The sequence below is a fragment of the Ursus maritimus genome, unplaced genomic scaffold, assembly GCF_017311325.1.
Source record: "Ursus maritimus isolate PB19 unplaced genomic scaffold, ASM1731132v1 scaffold_31, whole genome shotgun sequence".
In the NCBI taxonomy this organism is placed as follows: Eukaryota; Metazoa; Chordata; class Mammalia; order Carnivora; family Ursidae; genus Ursus; species Ursus maritimus.
The window spans coordinates 10,486,168-10,507,312 of NW_024425675.1; the positions used below are offsets into that span (position 1 = coordinate 10,486,168).

Below are 21,145 nucleotides of genomic sequence, written 5' to 3' on the forward strand. Positions count from 1 at the left end.
ACTTAGCCTTGCCATGCTACATCTTTTTAAGAGCTAGGTGTTTTGTTTTAATCAGGGAAAATGATCTCTCAATGAAAATGGCCTGGTAGACAGCGTTGTATCTGCCAACTGTGAGCTTGGCAAGACATGTAAATCCTCATATCCATTCCCCTATCTGTGAAAAACGGCACATACTATCTAAGTTGTAGGATTATTGTAAATACAAGTGTTTATTGCTACACTTTACCATGGAGAAGTTTACCTGTGGAGGGAGTATTTCTTAATATACAAACCTGTAGCAAGCCACAGATGTGTACTAACAACCTTTATTTGTAAGGCTCAGGGCATTTTTTTTTTTACATCATATTCTTCAAGACTGTAAAAAAATCATAAAATTGGCTTATTTTCATAAACTTTGTGTTATGGTTTTATTCAGTAAAAGACACTTTGAAGATAAACATAAAAATAATGTGCTCGGGGCGCCTGGGTGGCACAGCAGTTAAGCGTCTGCCTTCGGCTCAGGGCGTGATCCCGGCGTTATGAGATCGAGCCCCACATCAGGCTCCTCCGCTATGAGCCTGCTTCTTCCTCTCCCACTTCCCCTGCTTGTGTACCCTCTCTCGCTGGCTGTCTGTCAAATAAATAAAATCTTTAAAAAAAATAAATAATGTGCTCAGCTCTACTAGGGGTACTTTCACTTTTTAAATGCAAAAAGCATGGTTCAGAAGAACAGAGGAAAATTTTAGAGAATTATAGTTGACTACTTGCTGGTCTATTTCCTCGTAACGGTGAATTTTTTGAGGACAGATGAAGTTTCTTTCATTTTGTATCCCTAACACCTACCCTTTTTCTCCCTGGCTCTGTTTCCTTGTGTGCATGATGAATTATTAATTACACCACGGATTTCTGTTGTAAGTACGCTTTCTCATTACCATGAGAAGAGTAGATCGGGCTATAGAACCAAGGAGAGGTCTTTCTAACCCACATCAGGTACTAATCCTGTACACATTCCAGCATCCCCTAGGCTGGCAAATATGTTCAACATTACCAAATACTAAACACCTAAGTACACCCACGAGTGGGATTCCTACCCAGACATGAGCAAGACTGCCAAACTATGCCACGATATACCTATAAGGTTTTCAGAGGACAGAGTCCAAAAGTCGAGAGACGAGGCTAATTTAGCTTCTGCCTCACAGTAGCCCAGCTCGTGGCTCGACACGTTAGTGGAAAGATGCAAAAGGCGGGCACTTCCTTGGAGGCCAGGTGGCAACGAGCAGCGGACAACGGCGTGGCAGGTCACGCCCAAGAGAAACAGCGGCGGACACGGGAGCCCCCGCATTAGGCAGCAGAACGGGAACCCGATTCTTGGAGTCATAGCTCTGCCTAAATACTCAGAACAGAAGAGCTGGCGACTGGAAGTCTGGCGCCCCGTGGCAGCTCTTGCTAACAGCCGGTCTCCCAAAGGTCCATTTTTGCTGTGACCGCTGGAGCTCCTGGCTCCCCGGGGCGGCGGGCAGGGGCTCGGGAGCGACGGTTCGCCCAGACAGAAGGTACCGGAGCAGGCAGGGGGGCAACGGGCCGCTCCCGCGAGCTCGGGGCAGGCGCGTGGGTATCACCCAAGGTTCCGCGCCGCCGTCCCAGTAGCGCGCGGGCGGCGCCAGCCGGGGGAGGAGCGAGAAGCCGCGGCCCGGGAGCGGCGGAAGCTCTTCCTGTGCCAAGTTTCCGGCTCCGGGTCCCGGGAGGCGGACCGCCGGGCCACAGGCGGAGCCAGCGCTCCGCCGCGGCTTTCGGACTCGGACCATGGCCTCGTGCCGGTGGCCCTGGCGACGCTGCTGCTCCTGGAGGCCGGCGGCCCGGAGCCCCCGGCCCGGCTCCCCCGGCCGCGCGGGGCCGCCCGGGCCGCCCTCAGCTGCAGACGCCGGCGCTCAGGTGAGGCCCAGAGGCGCGCGCGGCGGCCGGGCGCAGAGGTCACGGCGCCAATGACAGCGGCGCGGCGGAATGAATGGGAGCTGGCGGCACGTGCGTCGGGGCCGGGAGCCGCGGAGCTGCGCTGCGGGGGGACCCCGGGCTGGCTGGGCGCCGGGACCCGAGCCCCGCCGGGGGACGTGGAGCGGTGGCGCCCCGCGGGAGACCGCAGAGCGCGGTCCTGGGGACCCAGGAGCCTCGGGGCTTGGGGAGGGAGCGGTGAGGAGCCAGGCCTCGGGGGAAGGTAGTCAGGTTGTCTCCTGGGGTATGGAGCCCGTGAACCCTGGAGACCCGAGTGCAGCTGTTTCCTTTCGGATTTCAGCCAGGGCTTCAGGAGGACAGGTCTTAATTAGGATTTTAGAGAAAAAGGTGCCCTGAGGGCTCAGAGATCCAGTTGGGTTGGGAATGGGCGGTTTGTGGAAAGTGTAAGGCTCATGCCCCGGGGGCACCGGATTTCTGTCGTATGGTAGTTGCTTTCCCGGGAAGACCCTACCTGGACGGGGTGGAAGGGCACTGGAAGGAGAAAAGGCCTGAGGATGGCACAAGTGGAGAGACCTTAAACTTTGATTTAACGTGACTTCTTGAGTAGAGTCAGAATCTCAGCACTAACCATGACTGCTTGACTCTCCTCTGCTGCTCTTGGGCCCGACCTCATTTTCTCCCTTTCCGTCCAGGTTAGCCTCTGTGAAGTGACATGTTCTGTGGCTCCACGAGTCTTTCCTGCACTTTGTAGTGATTGACTCTCAACGTGCCATAGGGTAGACCCGTACTGTTTAGAATAATTGAGTACAATCTGTAGACTCACTGTCCTTTTTAGAGACTTCTCCAGGCATATAGTAATTATGATGTGTTCTCCTTTCATCCACAGGGCTGGTTTTTTTAAAGCTCATTGAATTGAGGACTCTTCTATTTCAGTTGGCTTTGGGACACTTCGTATTCCCATGTATTTGTCAAACACCAGTTGCCTATATGAAATATGTAGCATTTATAAATGTCTACTTTGTACCAAGGTGGATACATATCACAACTTATCCAGAACAGGCACTTGGAGAGAGAACAGCAGCAGCAGCAGGGCCAGCAGACAGCTAGTAAAAACAGAATATGGGCAAAGAGAGTCTCAGGGCTTTGCCGGGATCCATTTCAGCACTGTCCTAACCAGACTTCAAATATTTGTAGCATCACAGTTGAAGGCATTATTTGGAGAGATGTTTGCACCCGCCATCTGATTGCACTGGATACTTCTTTGACACTCCTTTTTATTTATTTATTTAAATTCCAGTATAGGCGTGCCTGGGTGGCTCAGACGGTTAAGCGTCTTCCTTGGATCATGATCCCAGGGTCCTGGGATGCAGCCCTGAGTGAGGCTCCCTGCTCAGCGGGGAGCCTGCTTCTCCCTCTGTGGATCCCCCTGCTTGTGCACACTCATGCACACCCTCTCTCTCTAATAAATAAATAAAATCTTTTAAAGTAAATAAATTCCAGTGTAATTGATGCACAGTATTATATTAGTTTCAGGTGTGCAATATAGTGATTTGACAATTCTGTACATGACTCTGCTCATCACCATAAGTACTCTTGATTTCCTTCACCTGTTTCACCCATCCCCGGTGGACCTCCCCTCTGGTAACCATCAGTTTGTTCTCTATAGTTAATTACCTGCTTTTTGGTTTGTCTCTTTTTTCTATGTTCATTTGTTTCTCAAATTCCACATGTGAGTGAAACCATTTGGTATCTGTCTTTCTCTGACTGACTTATTTGTTAGCGTTATACTCTCTAGCTCCATCCATGTCACAAATGGCAAGATTTCATTCTTTGAATGGATGAGTAATATTCCATTGTATGTATACATTTATCCATTCATCTGTCAGTGGACACTTGAGTTACTTCCGTATTTTGGCTATTGTAAATAATGCTGCAGTAAGCATCAGGGTATGTATATCTTTTCAAATTAGTGTTTTCGTATTCTGGGTAAATACCCAGTGGTGGAATTACTGGATCATATGGTAATTCTGATTAGTTTTTTGAGGAAACTCCATACTATTTTCCACAGTGGCTACATCAGTTTGCATTCCCACCAGCAGTCCACGAGTATTCCTTTTTCTCCACATCCTCAACACTTGTCGTTCCTTGTGGTTTTGATTTTGTTTCTTGTGGTTTTGATTTTAGCCATTCTGACAGATGTGAGGTGATATCTCGTTGTGGTTTTGATTTGCATTTCCATAATGATTAATGAGATTGAGCATCTTTTCATGTGTCTATTGGCCATCTGTATGTCTTTGGAGAAATGTCTGTTCGTGTTTTCTGCCCATTTCTAATTGGATTCTCTGGGGTTTTTTGGTGTTGTATGAGTTCTTTATATATTTTGGATACTAACCCCTTATATATGATTTGTTAAGATCTTCTCCTACTCAGTAGGTTGTCTTTTGTTGATTGTTTGCTGTGCGGAAGCTTTTTATTTTGACGTAGTCCTGACGCTCTTTTTTTTTTTTTTTTTTTTTTGGATGACGTCCTCACTGAGCAACTTTCTCAACCACAGAAAGAGTGCTTTCCTGGAGAGAATACACTCAGTGTTTTCCGTGTCTGCCTTCATGACCACAGGGTGGGACTACACTGATGATGCCAATGCCATGTATTGCTGATTCGTGTGTCATTGCTGTTTTCACTATACAAGATTAGCCTTCTGGTGTATGCCTCAGGCATGTGTCTTTGGTTAGTTCAAGCCTCTTAGGGCCTGAGAGTCCTTGGGGACAAAGAGCAACAATAATAAAAGCCACATCTACGCTCAGATGCAGCTCTGCTTCCTGATATAGGTACATTCTCCCAGCCTCACCGTTGGTAGCATTAACAAATCTTGTAATAGGACAAAAACCAGGGTGCATCTGTTACTGCCAAATCACTTGTCGGTATGTTTTTGATTCTTCCTCAGCATGGTTTTTTTTTTTTTTTTTTTAAGTAAATTCATGGAAGGCAAGGTTGGCTTTCAGGCGAGAGTATGTGACGGGAAGGAAGGGAACAGTACTGAGATAGGAAAACGATTGTCACGACTGCCAGTAGCAGCTTCCCAATTGGTGCGGCTCTGGCGTCCCAGCCTCCGCGTCAGACCTCACTGCTGCTCTGAGTGCCTCGAGCCTTACTTTGGAGAACACTGCTCCCTCTTCAAGCAGAAAATGATGGAGTAGATAGTAAATACTGGAGCTACGGTAGATCTGTAGATACTGTGTTAAATGTATACAGCATGCTCGGCGCTCAGCCAAGAGCTTTACACATCGCAGCCGCCCTCCAGGAGTAGGTATTACCAGAAAGATGTCACAAGGTAACACGGCCAGGAGATGTTGGGTTGGAACCAAGATCCATCCTCCAAAGACCATGCTTTTAACCACTGTTACACTCCGTAGTCGTTAAAAGCACTCTGTATCAATAGTATAATTTTTTAATTTAAATTCAATTTAGTTCACATATGGTGTATTTTTAGTTTCAGGGGTAGAATTTAATGGTTCATCGGTTGCATATAACACCCAGTGCTCATTATGTCAAGTGCCCTTCACCCAGTTACCCTATCCCCCCACCTGCCTCCCCTCCAGTAACCCTCAGTTTGTTTCCTATATTTAAGGGTCACTTATGGTTTGCCTCCCTCTCTGTTTTTATTTTATTTTTCTTTTCCTTCCCCTGTGTTCATCTGTTTTGTTTCTTAAATCCACATATGAGTGAAATCACATGGTATTTGTCTTGCTCTGACTGACTTATTTCACTTAACATAATACATTCTAGTTCATCCACATTGATGCAAATGGCAAGATTTCATTCTTTTTGATGGCTGAGTAATACTCCTGTGTGTGTGTGTGTGTGTGTGTGTGTGTGTGTGTTCTATTTAAGTATCCATTCATCTGTCGATGACCTCCGGGCACATCTTTACCCATTCATCTGTCAGTGGACATCTGGGCTCTTTCCATAGTTTGGCTATTGTGGACTTGCTGCTGTTAACATTGTGGTGCAGGTGCCCCTGATTCAGATCACTATGTTTGTATCCTTTGGATAAATGCATAGTAGTTCAGTTGCTGGGTAGAACTACCCTAGCTGTGTAATTTTAACTCTTCACCCCAAGTTAGAGGTTAGGTCTCAAACTAAGTATTACAGTGAATTACTGAATTCATTTGAACTAATGAAAGAAGCTGAGAGAAGTGGGTTAAATGTCATATAATGGGAAAATCAAAAGAGAGGATTATCGCCTGGCTTTCTTGGGACATTATTAATGTTCTTACTGGTTTAATGAATATATAACGCTATGGTGGAAAGACTAGAACTCAGCCAGTCTTCCGTGGCCACTGCCTGCCTGGCAAAGTCAACCTTTACTGTCGTTTTAATATGTCTAAAGCAATATGTGTTCACTAGAGAAAAATCAGAAAATAGAAACCAAAAAAGGAATAAAACGAAAAACTCCCACAATCCTATTTATTCAAAAATAACCATTTTAATACCCTAATTTATTATGCTTTTAAATCCTATTCTCTTTGTATTTTATTTGTGCATGCGTGAATATATAAATTTTTAGTGGGATCACGTAATATGTATGGTTTTGTAGATGCTCTTTTGTTTTATTTTTTAAAGATTTATTTATTTACTTAGAGTGCCTGTGCGTGCCTGAGCAAGGGGAGGGATAGAGGGAGAGAAAGAATCCCAAGCAGACTGAGCATGGAGCCCAGTCCAGGGCTTTATCCCACGATCCTGAGATCATGCCCTGAGCTATAAACAAGAGTTGGAGGCTCAACCGACTGAGCCACCAACTTTTTTCTTTTGATATATTGTCAATTTATCTGTATCTCAGTTTTTCAGAATTGACTTTTCTGAATTTCAAGTTCCCCAGCTGTATAAAAACAGGTAGTTTGTGAGGGTCAAATACTGTAAAAGCACATTGTAAGACTTTATTGCAGATAGAGTGGATTCATTCTATTTTTCTTGTGCTAAATTCATCCTTTTTGTCAAAATACTTTCTTCACATACAAAGCCCTTACCACATTAAATTAGTGAATCAGTAAAAATTTTTTTAAGTAACCTCTACGCCCAATGTCAGGCTCGAACTCATGACCTCCCCCCCCGCCCCAAGATCAAGAGTCTCATGCTCCACTGACTGAGCCAGCCAGGCACCCCCATAAATTAGTAATTTTTGAAATGACTGTGTCCCTGCATTCTGTAAGATTGGCAGTCTGCATCTTTGGGCTGTAGTGCCTGTCCCATTTCCTGGCCCGTAGTGGTGCTCAGTAATCACTGGAACTAACGTATGTCTCCACCACCTCAGAATCTGTTCTTGATCTCTGCTATTCTCAAAACGTGCCCCTGAGCTTGCTTCTTGTTGAATGTTACTGATCAAGAAGTAGCATTTCCAAGTATGTTTGGGAACGATAACTTAAAATAGGTAGTGTTCATGTATAAATGCAAATTCATTCTTCAACATTGAAGTCTTTTTCCTTTGCACTCTCTGGTCTGATGCTTGGGGGAGCTTCAGTACTCTTTGTTGTCAACTAGTTTAAGAATGTAAAAGAGTGTAAATAACTCTAATCTTTACTATTCTCTGACCAATCTTAGTTAAATGGAAGGAAATTGTTTTAAAACTACCTTTTCGGGTCTGGAAAGCTAGATAGGAATATGGAAACTAGCGTTTGGAGAAAGGGATAGATTATAGATGTGGTTTTTTTCCTTATATTTTCTGTAATGACAAATATTGCTTTTGTAATAATGAAATTTTTTTATTATCATCTTTTGAAGTTTGCAGTCTACCTACAAAGGGACAACTAAAAGATAAAGATATATATTATGAATTTTTTATGAACTCTTACTACATGTGAATAATTATTTTATGAATTCTGTGGATTATGAATGTTTTTAGTAGGTATTATAAACATATTTTTCATGAATATTCTTACAAGTTTCTTAATACTTTTATTTTATAGATGTCCTATTTTAATCTTGTGAAGAGTTTAACATCTGCTTTTCCAAATAGGTATAGTATGTCACGGTAAGTTTATGATCTGTGTTACAACTGCTAAAATTATTAGCCATATTGCCAGTAAATTTCTGTTGTGGTGGGCTAGTCCAACAAATTGAATATTTTGATTAACCAAGTGCCACAGTATTCGCTCTGCATGATCTCTGCCTTTTCAAAAAATGAGAGTGTAATAAAATTTAAACTCAGAACACAATAAACTAGTTTAGTCTTTGATTTTGTGGGTTCTCAAGGTCCTGGGTATAAAAATAAACTATTGCTGTATTGTTGAGCAAGAACAGAATTCTGTGCGTTTTTCTAGATTATAATGGCCATTTTGGATTCGTGCTCAATTTCCAGCAAGCAGATGTGTATATAATTCTTACTTAAAAACGAAATTATCTCACTTAATGAAACACACTTACCATTGCATCTTTGCTTGTCCCAGGTTCCATCACACGACGTCAGCAGCGTGCTGCTGTAGCAAGACACGGAGTGGGGAGAAATACACCGATCCTTTCAAACTCGGTTGGAGAGACTTGAACGGTCTGTATGAGGACATTAGGAAGGTAAGATCATTTTGAACGTGCTGGGAAGTAATGTCGGTTTCTGAGAGTTGTGAACAGACAGTGCGGGTTTTCACTTGAAACCTTGATTCACGAGTGTCCAGTGTCCCGTGTTTACAGAGCACCAAGGAGGTGGGTGGCGGTGTAGGGACGCAGTGCCCATCACCACCCAGAGCGAGGTTATTGCGGAGTTGGGGAACTGAAAACATGGACAGGCAGCACCTCCTTACCCTCTCCTATCCCTTCCCCTGCTCCGGGCATAGTCAAGTGCTGAAGACCGTGCCAGGCCGCCCCAAACGGGGCTTTCTCCATTAACCACATTTTCCCCCAGAACTTTTGGTGGCTTCTCAAATGCTGCCCAGAAGTGTTCACGTGCCCCTTGTCAGCTTCCTTCCCCTTTCACGGTTCTCCACTTTCTTCCTCAGACCCCCACTCCCCTCTCCTCTTCTCACACAGCACCACTTCCCATCTGAGTGATCTTGGCGAGGCCTTGAGGAGTCGCTCCCTGGGCGCCTGCTTTGTCACCCTGCCTGTGCCCGTCTGCACCCGGGCCTCCTGTCCTCCCTCCTCGGTGAAGTAAATGTTCCCTCCTTTCCAGGAGTCTCTTCACCACCAGCGCCGTCCCGGGCCCTTTGCCTCCCCGGTGCCTTAGGAACGACTCCCACAGTTGCCTGTTTGCTCACCTTTATCTGCAAGGTTTCCCTCCTCATGCCTCTCACATCCATTGTCAGCGCTCCAGTTTGTTCACCTTCATCCTTTCAAGGACTGTCCCTTGACCCCGCGTTCCCCCTTCCCTTCCAGTATTCTCTGCCTCTTTCTTTCGTCCCTTCATGTTTCCTCCACCATCACACTGTGTCTTCCTTCCCAGCGTCTCTCTGAACCTGGCTTTGCCAGCCCTTCGCTTCCATAGCTTTTTCCGCTGAATCCATCAGACACTTCCGGTTTTCTCTTCCTTGACATTGTTGAACACTGGACACTGTTAACCACTCCCCACTGCGTGGAACACTTCCCTTGGTTTCTGCACCTTTCTCGTTCTCCTAAGTCTTAGACCATCCTTCAGTCTGCTTCCTGGACTCCTCTCTGTCCTCTCCCCACCCCCTTTGATTTTGGCATTCCTTTGGGTTCTGTCTGTTCCCTCTTCTCTCTGTGTCCTCAGTTTACCCACTTCCATACTTATGACTCCCAAATAATAGGTCTGTTCCAGATTGAATTTTCTCTCTTAAAACCATGCATCTAACTGTCGCTGGGCAGTTCCATGGAGTGTCCGTGACTGTCTCAACATAACATATCTGAAACTACTTTCCCCTCATAATCGTTTCTTCTTGGTTTTCCTACTCATTGAAGGTACCACCCAGGAACCCGGGCAGGATCCTGAAATTGTTCCTCTCCTCCTTCCACATCTTCCTCGCCTGTCTCTTGCCTTCATCCCCCAGTCTAGGTCAGGCCATGCCCCTCTCTGTGGCCCTGTCATGTTGCTCTCCTGCCTACTCCTGAGCCGGCAGTGCCCCCTTTGTGCTCCTGGAGGAGCCGCTCTTACCTCAGAGCCAGCACCCGTCACACTGCGTACTGCAGTTACTGTGTTCTCCCCATCCAGACCGAGCTCCTTGAAGGCAGGGACTGTCTTATTTTTCTTTGTAACCTCTGTATTTATTGCTGTGCTTGTCACTGAAGTCAGTATTTTGGTGAGTTAAAGACTGGCCCGCTGTACCATGTTCACCTGAGCCTGGCCAAGGCTCCTGGGGCCGTTCTTAGCTCCCATTGCTTTGAGACATAAGCTGTGATTCATTCTAGCAAGTCCTTGAAAGGCAGATACAACAAACACAAGTCCATCACCTAGAAGGCTCTCCCTCCTCTTCATGAATCAGTCCTACTTATTCTTTAATTCCAGGTCAAAGCTTCTATCCTTCATTAAATATTTGGTTTTCTAGCCCATACCAATTTCTCCCTTCTCTGAACTTTTACTGCATTTAATTTAATTTATGGCATTTAGGGATACCTGGGTGGCTCAGTCGGTTAAGCATCTGCCTTCAGCTCAGGTCATGATCCCTGAGTCCTGGGATCGAGTCCCAAGTCGGGCTCCCTGCTCGGCGGGGAGAATGCTAGTCCCTCTCCCTCTGCTTGTGCTATCTCTCTCACTCTTTCTCTCTCAAATAAATAAATAAATAAATAATCTTAAAAAAAATTTATTGCATTTAGTTTAATTATGTCATTGCTCAAGTTACCACTATGAACATTTTATATTCTTAAAAAATTTATCTCCCCAACTCAGTTGTAAGTTCCTCACAGTCAGGCAAACCATGTCTTCACTTCCTCTGTGAAATTTTGACACGTCTGGCTGAGCCAGGCTTAACTGATCCCTGCTTCTTCCCGGCCGCCATCTTCTCTTCCTGTCCTTGATACACAGCTTTGCCTCCATACCCCAGACACCCCCCCTTAACTGCTGCTTCATTGGCTCCCACGCTCCCCATCTTTGTCCTCTCCTTACCAGCCCCTGTTCCTTTGTGGTCCCTGTGCTGCCTAGTGCTTTCTCCTCCTCCCTGGAGTCCTTTGGAGTCTTCGGGGGCAGGCAGCCCTGCTCGTGCCAGGCCTTTGGCCACTAAGGCGGGCCCGGCATTGCCTGTGGCCCAGCTGCAGGGCAGCCGGCCAGGTTTGCGGCCTTACAACGCTGGAACCTTTTCCAATTGAGTGTTGAATTTCTCAAGTGAAATGAGTATATTGAGTTCAAGCGAGTACACTGAAATCAAGTCAAAGTTTTGTAAAAGAAATCCTGTTGCCCTTTGTGCTGTCATGATGCCATATTGACACAGAGAAACTTTATTTCAGGAACTACTCATATCTACAGCCGAACTTAAGGAAATGTCTGAATACTACTTTGATGGAAAAGGAAAAGCCTTTCGACCAATTATTGTGGTGCTAATGGCCCGGGCGTGTAATATTCATCATAATAATTCCCGGTGAGTTATTTACTTTCACGCCTCTGTCGTTCTGATATTTGGCAAATCTTCCTTCCCAAGCTTGCCATTTAGTTCCCAGATGAAGAGGTAGTGTTTATCTTAGAATTCACTTTGTGGTGAGTAGTTTCTGGCTTTGAGTCCCCAGAGTCACCTGGTCTGGGCATCTTCCCTTTCCACGCTTTTTCATGTCATAGAAGAACAACTTCAGCTGCAAGTAACCATTTTGAAAAGAATTTTAGGGGCGCCTGGGTGGTGCAGTCATTAAGCGTCTGCCTTCGGTTCAGGGCGGGATCCCAGCGTTCTGGGATCAAGCCCCACATCAGGCTCCTCCGCTGGGAGCCTGCTTCTTCCTCTCCCACTGCCCCTGCTTGTGTTCCCTCTCTCGCTGGCTGTCTCTGTCAAATTAATAAATAAAATCTTTTAAAAAAAAAAAAGAATTTTAAAAGCCAAAGTTAGTTTTCTCACTCAGAAGTAAAGAAGAGCTGGGTGTGTACATGTAACCTTTATATACACGGGGCCGTTAGTCCAAAGGTTCATCTTTATAAAGTCCTGAGCTACACGCCTGCGCCGTGAGTCTGGGCACCACACGCCCTGACGGTCTGCCTTCCTGTGACCTGCGGAAATTTGCCAAAGAAAAATCTGTGTCAAAGAAGGCATTTTGACTATTGGTCCTCAACTTCTGTGTTTTGAATATATATAATTTTAAAACAACCGTATTACAGGAAATCTTAAAATAGGCTTGACCCCTTCCCTTATGCAGCTATCTCTACCACTCCCTCTTCCCCGCTATTCTTGTACGGAGTCATTCTGTATGTCTCAGTGATTCTGTGTTCTGCTTTCTCTGCTCACCCCTGTTTTCACCCTTGACCTCGTTGCTAGACTGTCTTCATAGTTGTTATTTTTACGTGGTGTGATCCGCTGATGGAAATTCCAGTACACCAGAACGTACTCATACGCTGCCCTGGCGTGGAACATTTGTATTACGTTCCCTCTTCTGCGTGGCGCGCACTTGAAGGAATGCCTCAGGGAGTGTCAGATGTCGCCTCTTAGCAGCTGCTCTCCTCAGCCTTTTGTTCCCCGCTGCTGTGCCGCCAGCTCCAGCACTTCCCACCACCTTGGGGTGCCTCCCCCCAAAGCCACCCCCCAAGACTCACCAAGTGCTCACAGTGCGATTGGAACGGGCGGTGAAATCTCTGGCCAGGGACCATCCTCGGGACCACGTCTACTTCACCTAGGAGGCAGAACAGCAGAAATGAACCATATTTGAAATACGTCTCACACGATCTAGGGCAGGGTTCTCGGCCTTGACATTTTGGGCCAGACAGTTCTTTGTGAGGGGGCTGTCCTTGTACCATGGATGTTCTGCAGCGTCTCTGGCCTCTGCCCATTAGATGCTAGTAGCACCGTCCCAGCCCCTGCCAAGTCAGTGACAACCAAGATGTTTCCAGTCATTGCCAGATGTCCCCTGAGGTGCAGAATCATCCCTGGTTGAGAACCGCTGGTCTAGAGAGAGTGTGTGTCTCAGATTAACGTGTCATACGGTTTGTTACCCTCAGAGGTGACATGGCAAGGAAGATATCCTGCATCGTTTTAAGTCCTCTCCACTGTTATCCCCATGGTTGCAAGTTTTTTCAGTTTGTTTTGCTGAAACTGTATAAACTTGGTTGCAGAAAACATGGGAGAATGTAACACAACAAAGGCATTGCTAGTTTAGAAAGTTCCGGGGGCACCTGGGTGGCTCAGTCATTTGAGTGTCTGACTCTTGATTTCGGCTCAGGTCGTGATCTCAGGTCACAGGATTGAGCCCGGCGTTGGGCTCTGCGCTCAGTGGGGAGTCTGCTTCAGATTCTCTCTCTCCCTCTCCCTCTGCCCTTCTCCCTGCTCACTCTCCCCCTCTCTCAAATAAATAAATAAATAAATCTTTAAAAAAAAGTAAGTTCAAGGGTGCCTGCCTGGCTCCGTCAGGAGAGCCTGTGACTCTTGATTTTGGGGTTGTGAGTTCGAGCCCCATGTTGGGGGTAGAATTTACTTGAATAGAATGAAAAGTGCGTTGCACACTGCCCTCTCCGGGGTGTTTTAGCTGCAGCCTCATTGTCCTGTAAGTGATGGGAGCGGGGCTCACCAAAGGCACAGTGCAGGGGCAGAGTTGCGACGGTGGCGTGCATTTGAGTAGAGTGGTGTCCCACAGTATCGTTCTCCGGGCCCCAGCAGCTTCAGAATACTTGCTTCCTAAGAGCCCTTTTGAATCAGGCTCTTAATTGGCTAAAACTAGCTGTTAATTCCATGCCCCTTAAAGCAAGAAGGGACCTGGGCCATTTCCAGTTTTGCTTGCTGAGGAAGACTTAGAACAGTATGGATAAGAGGGAGCTATAGATTCGGGGCTGGACCTCACAGAGCCCCTGGTTTTAGCCAGTGCCACCGGAGGCATCCCCCAGCCCCCCGGGGGCACCAGAACCCATTCTAGTACTGCACCTGCTTGCTCGCTCGCTGGTGATGGCAGATTGAGAGATCCCTGCTTTATCCTCTGACAATCAGAGTTTAATGGCTTCTGTGAGGCTCATCAAAATGGATCTTCTCGTGTGTGAAATGTCTATTACATAGGTATATAATAATCCTAGAGGGGATTTTGGAAAACTGAATAGAACAGATACCTAAGAAATAGCCAGGGGAGAAACTACCTTTTATTGATTTTCCTTTTTCTGTTACAAGCTTTTCAGTGGTCCATTAAATATTCCTTGCGAGATCACTTTACTAGGACTTCTTAACCTGAGGTCCATGATCGTTACGGGGGTCTGTGAGTCCCTTAGAATTGTATGCAGAATTTTTTGTGTATTTGCATTTTTCTGGGGAAGGATATCAGAGGCTCATAATATATTCTCCCAAAGGTAATATGGCCCCGAAGAGCTTAAGACTCAATCTGTATATTTCCTGTCTGTATCCTGATAACACAGTACCTGGGCAGGTAAAGTAAGAACACACAAATAAAAAGACTTGGATTTGAAAGGTCTGAAAACAGCTGTAGTGGTTCTGAAATGCGCCACCTAGGTCCGCCTGCAGTGAAGGACTCAGTGCTGGACCCCGTCTCGTTGGCAGAGAACCTTCAGTTCTCAGCCTCAAGGACTGCATCTGCTGCCGCACATCCTTTCACCAGAGCCGGCCCACACACAGAGACTGAGAGATGAAGGGCCTTTCTGCTCCAGCGCACACTGTGGCTGGGCCTACATCACAGACACTTCTCCCTCTACCCCAGTCCTGTTTCCTTCTCTCCCTCCCACAGCCTTTGATCCCAAGGGCACTCCTGAGACAGACATCCTGTACTTTAAACTTCAGAGTCTGCTTCCCAGAGAACTCAGCGTGCACCAGAGTTCAGCAAACTGACTGTAAGTCAGACTTACTTTATCAATCTAGATCACAAACGAGCTTTCGAGTCAATAGAGGTCCATAAAATTGCTGTCCTCACTGAACGCAGCACAGCCGTAGTGTCTCATCTTTCTCCAACAAGCCCAACCCCCTTTCAGCAACCACATCGAGGGGACCTCTTCTTGTCCTTGCTCTTGGCCCCATCCGTCCCTGTGTGGAAGCCTTCCAGCTCTGGAAGTGGGTATCGCAGCCAGTGACTGGGGTAACAGGATTGCTCACGGTATATTGGTCTTGATTGTGCAAATGACCAAGGGGCACTGAATCCCACTGGGCCAGTTTATGGAGCCAGACATTTGATCAGATGGCACAGATTATAAGTTGCCATTTTCACATTAGTGACGATATCAAGGGTCCAAGTGTGATGAAAATCCTACGTGCCGAGGAGGTGACTTTTATGATACTAATACAGACAAAGGAAATGACAAAAGTCTACCCTGGGAAAACTGTAACAAAACAGTCATTACAGCACCATCTCACTTAAATGATTCCTAAGATTAGGCCATTCACGATTCTGGAACCATTCCTGATTTCTTTGTGTTCTGAATCACCGAGCCAGCCACTACCATAGCAATTTATGGGATAGGCGGGAGAGTTGGTGCCAAAAGAAACGTTTTTGCTTTTAACCTCGGTATCCGTACTGGAATGGATCTGGAGGGCAGCAGGGGCCACGCATCAGGCTTCCCTCGGTCCGCTGGGCTCCTGTGGCCCCAGCACCTGGAAGAGAGTGGAGCGAGAACCCGAGCCCGAGGGGCAGCCTTACCCCCTCTGAGGTCCTGCCTCTCTCACTGCCGGGAGCCTCCTCTGGACCTGGTGCGTTCTAGCATCCCGGTGGCCTGGGCCCTGCCAGTGGAATGGTCGCCAAGGTCCAGGCCGTCGCATTTCCCGCGTGTCCAGTAGAGGGAACTGGGGAGCCTTGAGGGTCCCTGCTCCCCCTACTGGGGACGCAGAAAACCCCCAGTTGGTGAGGAGCAGCCGTATTCACGGGCGACTAGACCTGGATACCTGTGGTCACCCACGTAGAGCACTGTGCTACCCTGAGCCGGGCAGGCGTGCGGCACTGACACGTCTGTGTCTACTGCCGGTCCTGTAAGCACCGCAGACCCTGGTGAGACCGAAGCCATTGCTTTTAACGTGGTTAAAGTCTGTCGACACACAAAGAGACACTGAAGCTATGAATGAGGACTCCTTGGGCATCCGCAGATCCAAGGTTAAGGGCCGCACTAGAGATACACGCGCCACGATACTGATCTTACTGGGACAGAAGTTCTCTTTCCTCTCGGCCAGTCTGACTACATGACTACGTGATGAGAAGCATCGGCACAGCGTGTGGCCCCAGGGATCTTGAGGGGACTTTTTAGAGCACCGAGCTGCTCTGTGAAAGAGCACAGGAAAATAGAGCGTTCTACAGACACTTGGCAGTGGTCAGTCGGCATGACCTGTCCGACTCAGGCACCTGCGTGAGTGAGAAGAGGTGTCACCTGGAAGGTGGGAGAGATCAAAAGGACCCACACAGGAGCTACAGGAAGAGAACCCTGTGCCTTCAGATTGGCGTCTCCACCATGGACCTCTTCCTCTTCCAGAAGGAGAGCAGTTAGTGAGGCAGAAGAACATTCGGATGAATGACCTGGTGAACGACAGAGCTCATAGATCTGATAGATTTCCCTTTCCATTGATGTAACCTTGCTCTGTGTGTCACAAGGGAAGTCCCTTGTGAAAGAAGCAGCAGCAGTGAATCAACGGGGACTCTGTCTAACCCAGATCTGGAGGCTGGTGTAAGTGAAGAGTGAGGTGATCGGTTGGATCAGGATTCAGTTTCAGGTCAAGCTGGTGTAGACTTTGAGGTTGAGTCTCTCTGTGCAGAAGATTGCAGCCTCAAGCACTGTCCGATGCAGATGAGGACGAATACTGAGGCGCTGCATCAGGCGGGGGAGAGTGAAACAGGCATTTGAAGATCCTGAAGTTTCCTCAGCTGACTGTTAGAGCTGTACTTCATGCAGGGAGATGAATCGTCCCCTTCCACCTCATTGCAGACATGTTGGGCCCTTCGTGAGAGCTGGCTTCCTGACGATAAAGGAAAGATGAAGGGAAAACGCCTACAAAAGCCAACTCGAAAACTCAACACAAGGAGAAGAGGGCTTTGATGTCTCTGATTGTAGAAAATCCCACAAACAAACAAAAACCTACAGTGAATGATTCCAGAGAATCCTGTGCTGAGGGAATGGTGATAAAATCACACAAGCCTCCTAACCCCAAGAAAGTGAGGACTGTTCCCAGCCGTCAACTTCTAATAGCATCATTTATGGCAGCCAAGAAGTCAAAACAAAATAAAAAACACAAAACAAAAGTCAAAAGAATGGTGGAATCTAGTTTTCTCCTTTTTTTGAGAGGGGGAGAGAGAGAATCTCAAGCAGGCTCCCCGCTGAGCAAGGAGCCACATGCGGGACTCAATCCAAGGACCCCTGGGATCATGACCTGAGCCGAAGGCAGGTCCTTAACTGACTGGGTCACCCAGGCATCCCAACCTCTTGTATTTTAAATAATTTCCACTTTCTTACATTTTAGAGAAGTATCTGATTTTAAAATATAGAAGTAGGACATTTAAATGTATGTTATTTCATGTAAGGAGAGTTTGTATAAAAGATTTAATATTTAAATTTTAGATACTTTAAAACTTTCCAATCCTTAGTTTCTCTGCTCTTTTAGAGCCTCTTAAAATTCTTTTTCCAGATAAAAAAAGAAATTGTTAGTTGTATTTAGTGCTATGTAAGTATAAATGCACTTCTAATTCTCCAACTCTTTGGTCTAGTAAGAGATAGGTGGTAATGGTGTCATTTGAGAAGTCTTTGAGAAAGCCATCATTTACCCATAAGACAAAACTATTTTAAGGCCCTGTAGGAAAATGTGGAATTGTCCTAGGGGTCTCACCTGCATACCAGGCCCTTTTCCACACATAATTTCAGGATTTAGTACAATCTGTTGTTTTCCCTAAATTGGAAAACCATCCTGAGACACTTTGAAGTGCCTTCTTGGGCTGCATTGCATAGGCCCTGGTAGTTACCTAGGTTTCAGACCTTTGCTTAAAGCTGGGTTTAGAAATTGGTGAATTCACAGACTAATCCAGAAATTCAGTAAACAGAAGGATTGTTTTTAAACTAGCTGGGAATGTTATCTCTTCTTGCTGATATGTCCAGAAATGAGGCATCATTTTCCTTCTAGAAAGATGGGGTCAGAAGAGAATTCTAAAATAGTTCTCAAACTGCGTACGTTCATATCTCCATTTATATTTAAATCGGAATCTAAGCAAAGTAGTGAAAATAAGCACTTTAAGGTCCCAGTTTTTTTCTCCCATGTATGACAGTTGTATGTACTCGGGTAAGGACAATAAAATCAACCGGACTGTAAGTTTAGAGTAGAACTGAGGGCTATAATTTTGCACAGCAAATCTGTGTGCCAGTCACTAACAGCACATTGTATTAAACTTTAAAAGAAAACCACACATGCACGTGACTTATCCACATACGCATATGAAAGTAGGAAACCTGGCTACATGGATTAGCACCGTAGCCAGAGACCCGTCCTCAGAAGTGCAGTAAAGCTTTATTAATTTGGGCTTTATAAGCAACTAGAACCAACTAGAATCAACTAGAATCAACTAGAACTTGAAATGGGGACATGATCCTGGAACCTTTCTGAGGAGAGTTGTTAGTAAAAATGAGATTATAAACACTGTATATTCAGGGTATATTATGCAGTGATTATGCTATTTATAAAACATTCAGATCTGGAAATAGTCTCATTCCGGTGCCTTTACATTGCAGATGTCTTGATTGTCTAAATTTTTATATTATTTATTGATTTCCAAATAAAAACATTAAATGTTTAGGCATTGTTTCAAGAATATGATTATTGGATCTTAGAAATAATTTTTCATAATGAGTTGTGTTTAAAAAGAAATTATACTTGAATATCATCCATTCGGGTAATCAGAGGTGCACGTCTGAATGTGCTTTTGTTTTTGGAATGGCGGTGCCTGCCCTCTGTGGCCGTACACATATTAAGGGACAGCTCGACACAGTTGGGAGCCTCCAAGGTATCGAATAGACTCAGCTTGAGAGAGGATCTTACAGTTTAGTAGGGCCACGAACTGCCGTTCTCTTCCTCCTGTGTTATCTCCCACACGTGTTATCCCGTGGCAGGTTGGCTTAAGTGGTTTCTCAGCTAGTGATGGTGAATGGTCTGGAAGGGCTGGGGTTGGGGCAGAGAGGGGAGTTGGGCTGGCCACCCTGCTACTCGTCAGCATGAAAAACCCCGGTTGTAATTGCCTGTAATTTCTCTGCATCAGCTAGGAAACTAAATGCCACGAGGCCAAGAACCTCTTCTTGACTGTGACACACATGGACAGGTGCTCAGGAGGAATTTATTGAGGGACGCAAAGCACCGGGCCCGAGTCTTGTAGCTGGCTCTAAGGCAGGAGCCTGCGGGCCCCCAGGCAGACCAGGGTTAGTTCTCGGCATCATTTAGTTCACTTTCATTTTTAATAAGCGTTTTAAAGATACTGATTAGTGTGTGTAGGCGTTTGTTGGCTTATGAAGGTAACCGCAAGTTGTCATAGGGAGACGTCTTGTGGAAAGTTTGTAGTCGTACTTGCTCGTTGTTCGGATTCTGAACTGGGGTTTGATTTAGTCTTTACAAAAAAATGTTTTCTCGGCTGAAAAAAAAATACCAGCTGTTCAAAAGTTTGTGGCCGAACTGTCCATCCTCTAGGCAGCTTTCAATTATATACGGTAGGGAATTTATGACATTTACAAATACTCCTTTAAAAAGATAAATATATGAACGCAGAAGTGCAAAAGGTGCTCAGGAGTGTTGAATATGTTGTTATAAAATGGACCATTAACAGGAATTAATAAAAAGCAACAGAACATTTTTTTAAAAAGGGATCTTGAAGTAGAGTCTGTAATAAAGGACAGCAACTGAGGCAGAGGGGACTTTGATAACCAGGTGGCCGCTGCTTGCATTGGTGAGGTCCAGCTCAAGCATAAGGACAGCAGTGAGAGCAAGAGGCCTGTAGGCTTATAAACGTGCTACGTGCACCCAGCACGCCAGGGTGATGTCATCACCGGAGGAATCAACCACACTTTCATTCGCTGCGGCCAATTTGGGGAAAAAAAACAAACAACCCAGTGCTGTGTTCTTCTGTAGTGCCCCGTTCCTATGGAGAAAGCTGTGTGCAAAACCAGCCTGGGTAAGCCGCAGGTCTAAGACATCATTGTGGCAGGCTGCTCTCTGCACGTCCGCAGATCCCGAAACTTCTGCAGTGCGTCTTCAGTGGCAAAAAAATAAATAGTAGCATGAACCCGCGTCATGTGTGATGCGGCTTTGTGGGCATCTGTGCCATCCAGAGCTAAATGTGAAATACCAGGAGCTGCTGCTCTTGGATGTCAGTTCTTCTCTCTTAATGTTAGAACTGCCCCTGAATTCTGGCTGGTGATCAGGCTTGAAACCACCATTCTCAACCAAGAGAAACAGACGCTGCTCTGAGCCCGGAGTCCGTGTTTGGGTTTTGGAAGGTGAATAGCCAGTGACCAAGGATAGTGACCTGCTAAGCAAGTTTGAGCTCACAGGCATCCCCCCTGCACTCTGCTGTTCCTTAGATGGAAGGCACCTTTGGTGTTCATGCCAGTCCATCCTCGACATGCCCGTAAGGAATACAGGAAAGGGGAACGAGATTGCAGAGGCCAAAGACAGAGGCCAGGAAATAGAAACATGAGGCCAAAGGAGAACTAGAGAGTGAGAGATGGTCAGGAACGCCTTTGGTCCCACTCCGCCGCTGTGGAAGGGGAGACACTTCAATGTAGTATCAATAATGAGGACAGAGGAGATCTTCGGTGCAGTAAAAGCAGGTATTTCAAGAATCAGATCACTGACAAGGAAACATTTGAGCCCCCAGCAAGAGGCTAGTGAAGGTAAGAAATCGTGAGGCTGAAGAATGGCCCCACCCAAGGCATTCACATCCCCATCCTTGGAGCCTGTGTTACGGTATACAGCAGAAAAGGGTCTTTGCAGAAATGATGTCAGTTAAGGATCTTACATGGGGACATGACCCTGGATGATCCGGTGAGCCTTAAATGCAGCCCCATGTCTGCCTGTAAGAGCGGGGTAGAGGGAGGTTGACGCACGCAGGAGAGCAGGCAGCGTGAAGCTGTGAAGGTGGAGCAGAGAGGTGGTGAAGATGCCGGTCTTAAAGGTCAGAGCCCTGTGGCCGCAGGCCAAAGCCCTGC

The 21,145-nt window shown here is 46.3% G+C and overlaps 2 protein-coding genes and 1 pseudogene across 9 annotated transcripts in view; 2 read left to right on the plus strand and 1 right to left on the minus strand.

Annotated features, from left to right (window-relative positions):
- LOC103680143 (protein adenylyltransferase SelO) overlaps nt 1–1,635 on the minus strand; it is a 34,282-nt gene extending 32,647 nt beyond the window's left edge. For all 4 annotated transcript variants that reach the window (XR_573061.2, XM_008709678.2, XM_008709676.2 and 1 more), the window contains exon 1: nt 1,111–1,635. Coding sequence is in view for 3 of the 4 variants with exons in the window: in XM_008709678.2 (XP_008707900.1) it covers nt 1,111–1,357 (247 nt within the window). In the remaining variant the exon portion in view is untranslated. The remainder of the gene's footprint in view (nt 1–1,110) is intronic.
- Nucleotides 1,636–1,769: 134 nt separating this feature from the next.
- Nucleotides 1,770–21,145, plus strand: part of PDSS1 (decaprenyl diphosphate synthase subunit 1) — a 44,385-nt gene continuing 25,009 nt past the window's right edge. For 4 of the 5 annotated variants that reach the window (XR_005838911.1, XM_040645314.1, XM_040645315.1 and 1 more), the window contains exons 1-4: nt 1,770–1,911; nt 7,893–7,957; nt 8,373–8,493; nt 11,314–11,444. Coding sequence is in view for 3 of the 5 variants with exons in the window: in XM_040645314.1 (XP_040501248.1) it covers nt 1,783–1,911; nt 7,893–7,957; nt 8,373–8,493; nt 11,314–11,444 (446 nt within the window). In the remaining 2 variants the exon portion in view is untranslated. Of the gene's footprint in view, nt 1,912–7,892; nt 7,958–8,372; nt 8,494–11,313; nt 11,445–21,145 lie in introns of those variants that run through there. The other variant, XM_040645317.1, reaches the window with a different exon arrangement.
- LOC103680149 lies at nt 15,507–17,201 on the plus strand (annotated as a pseudogene).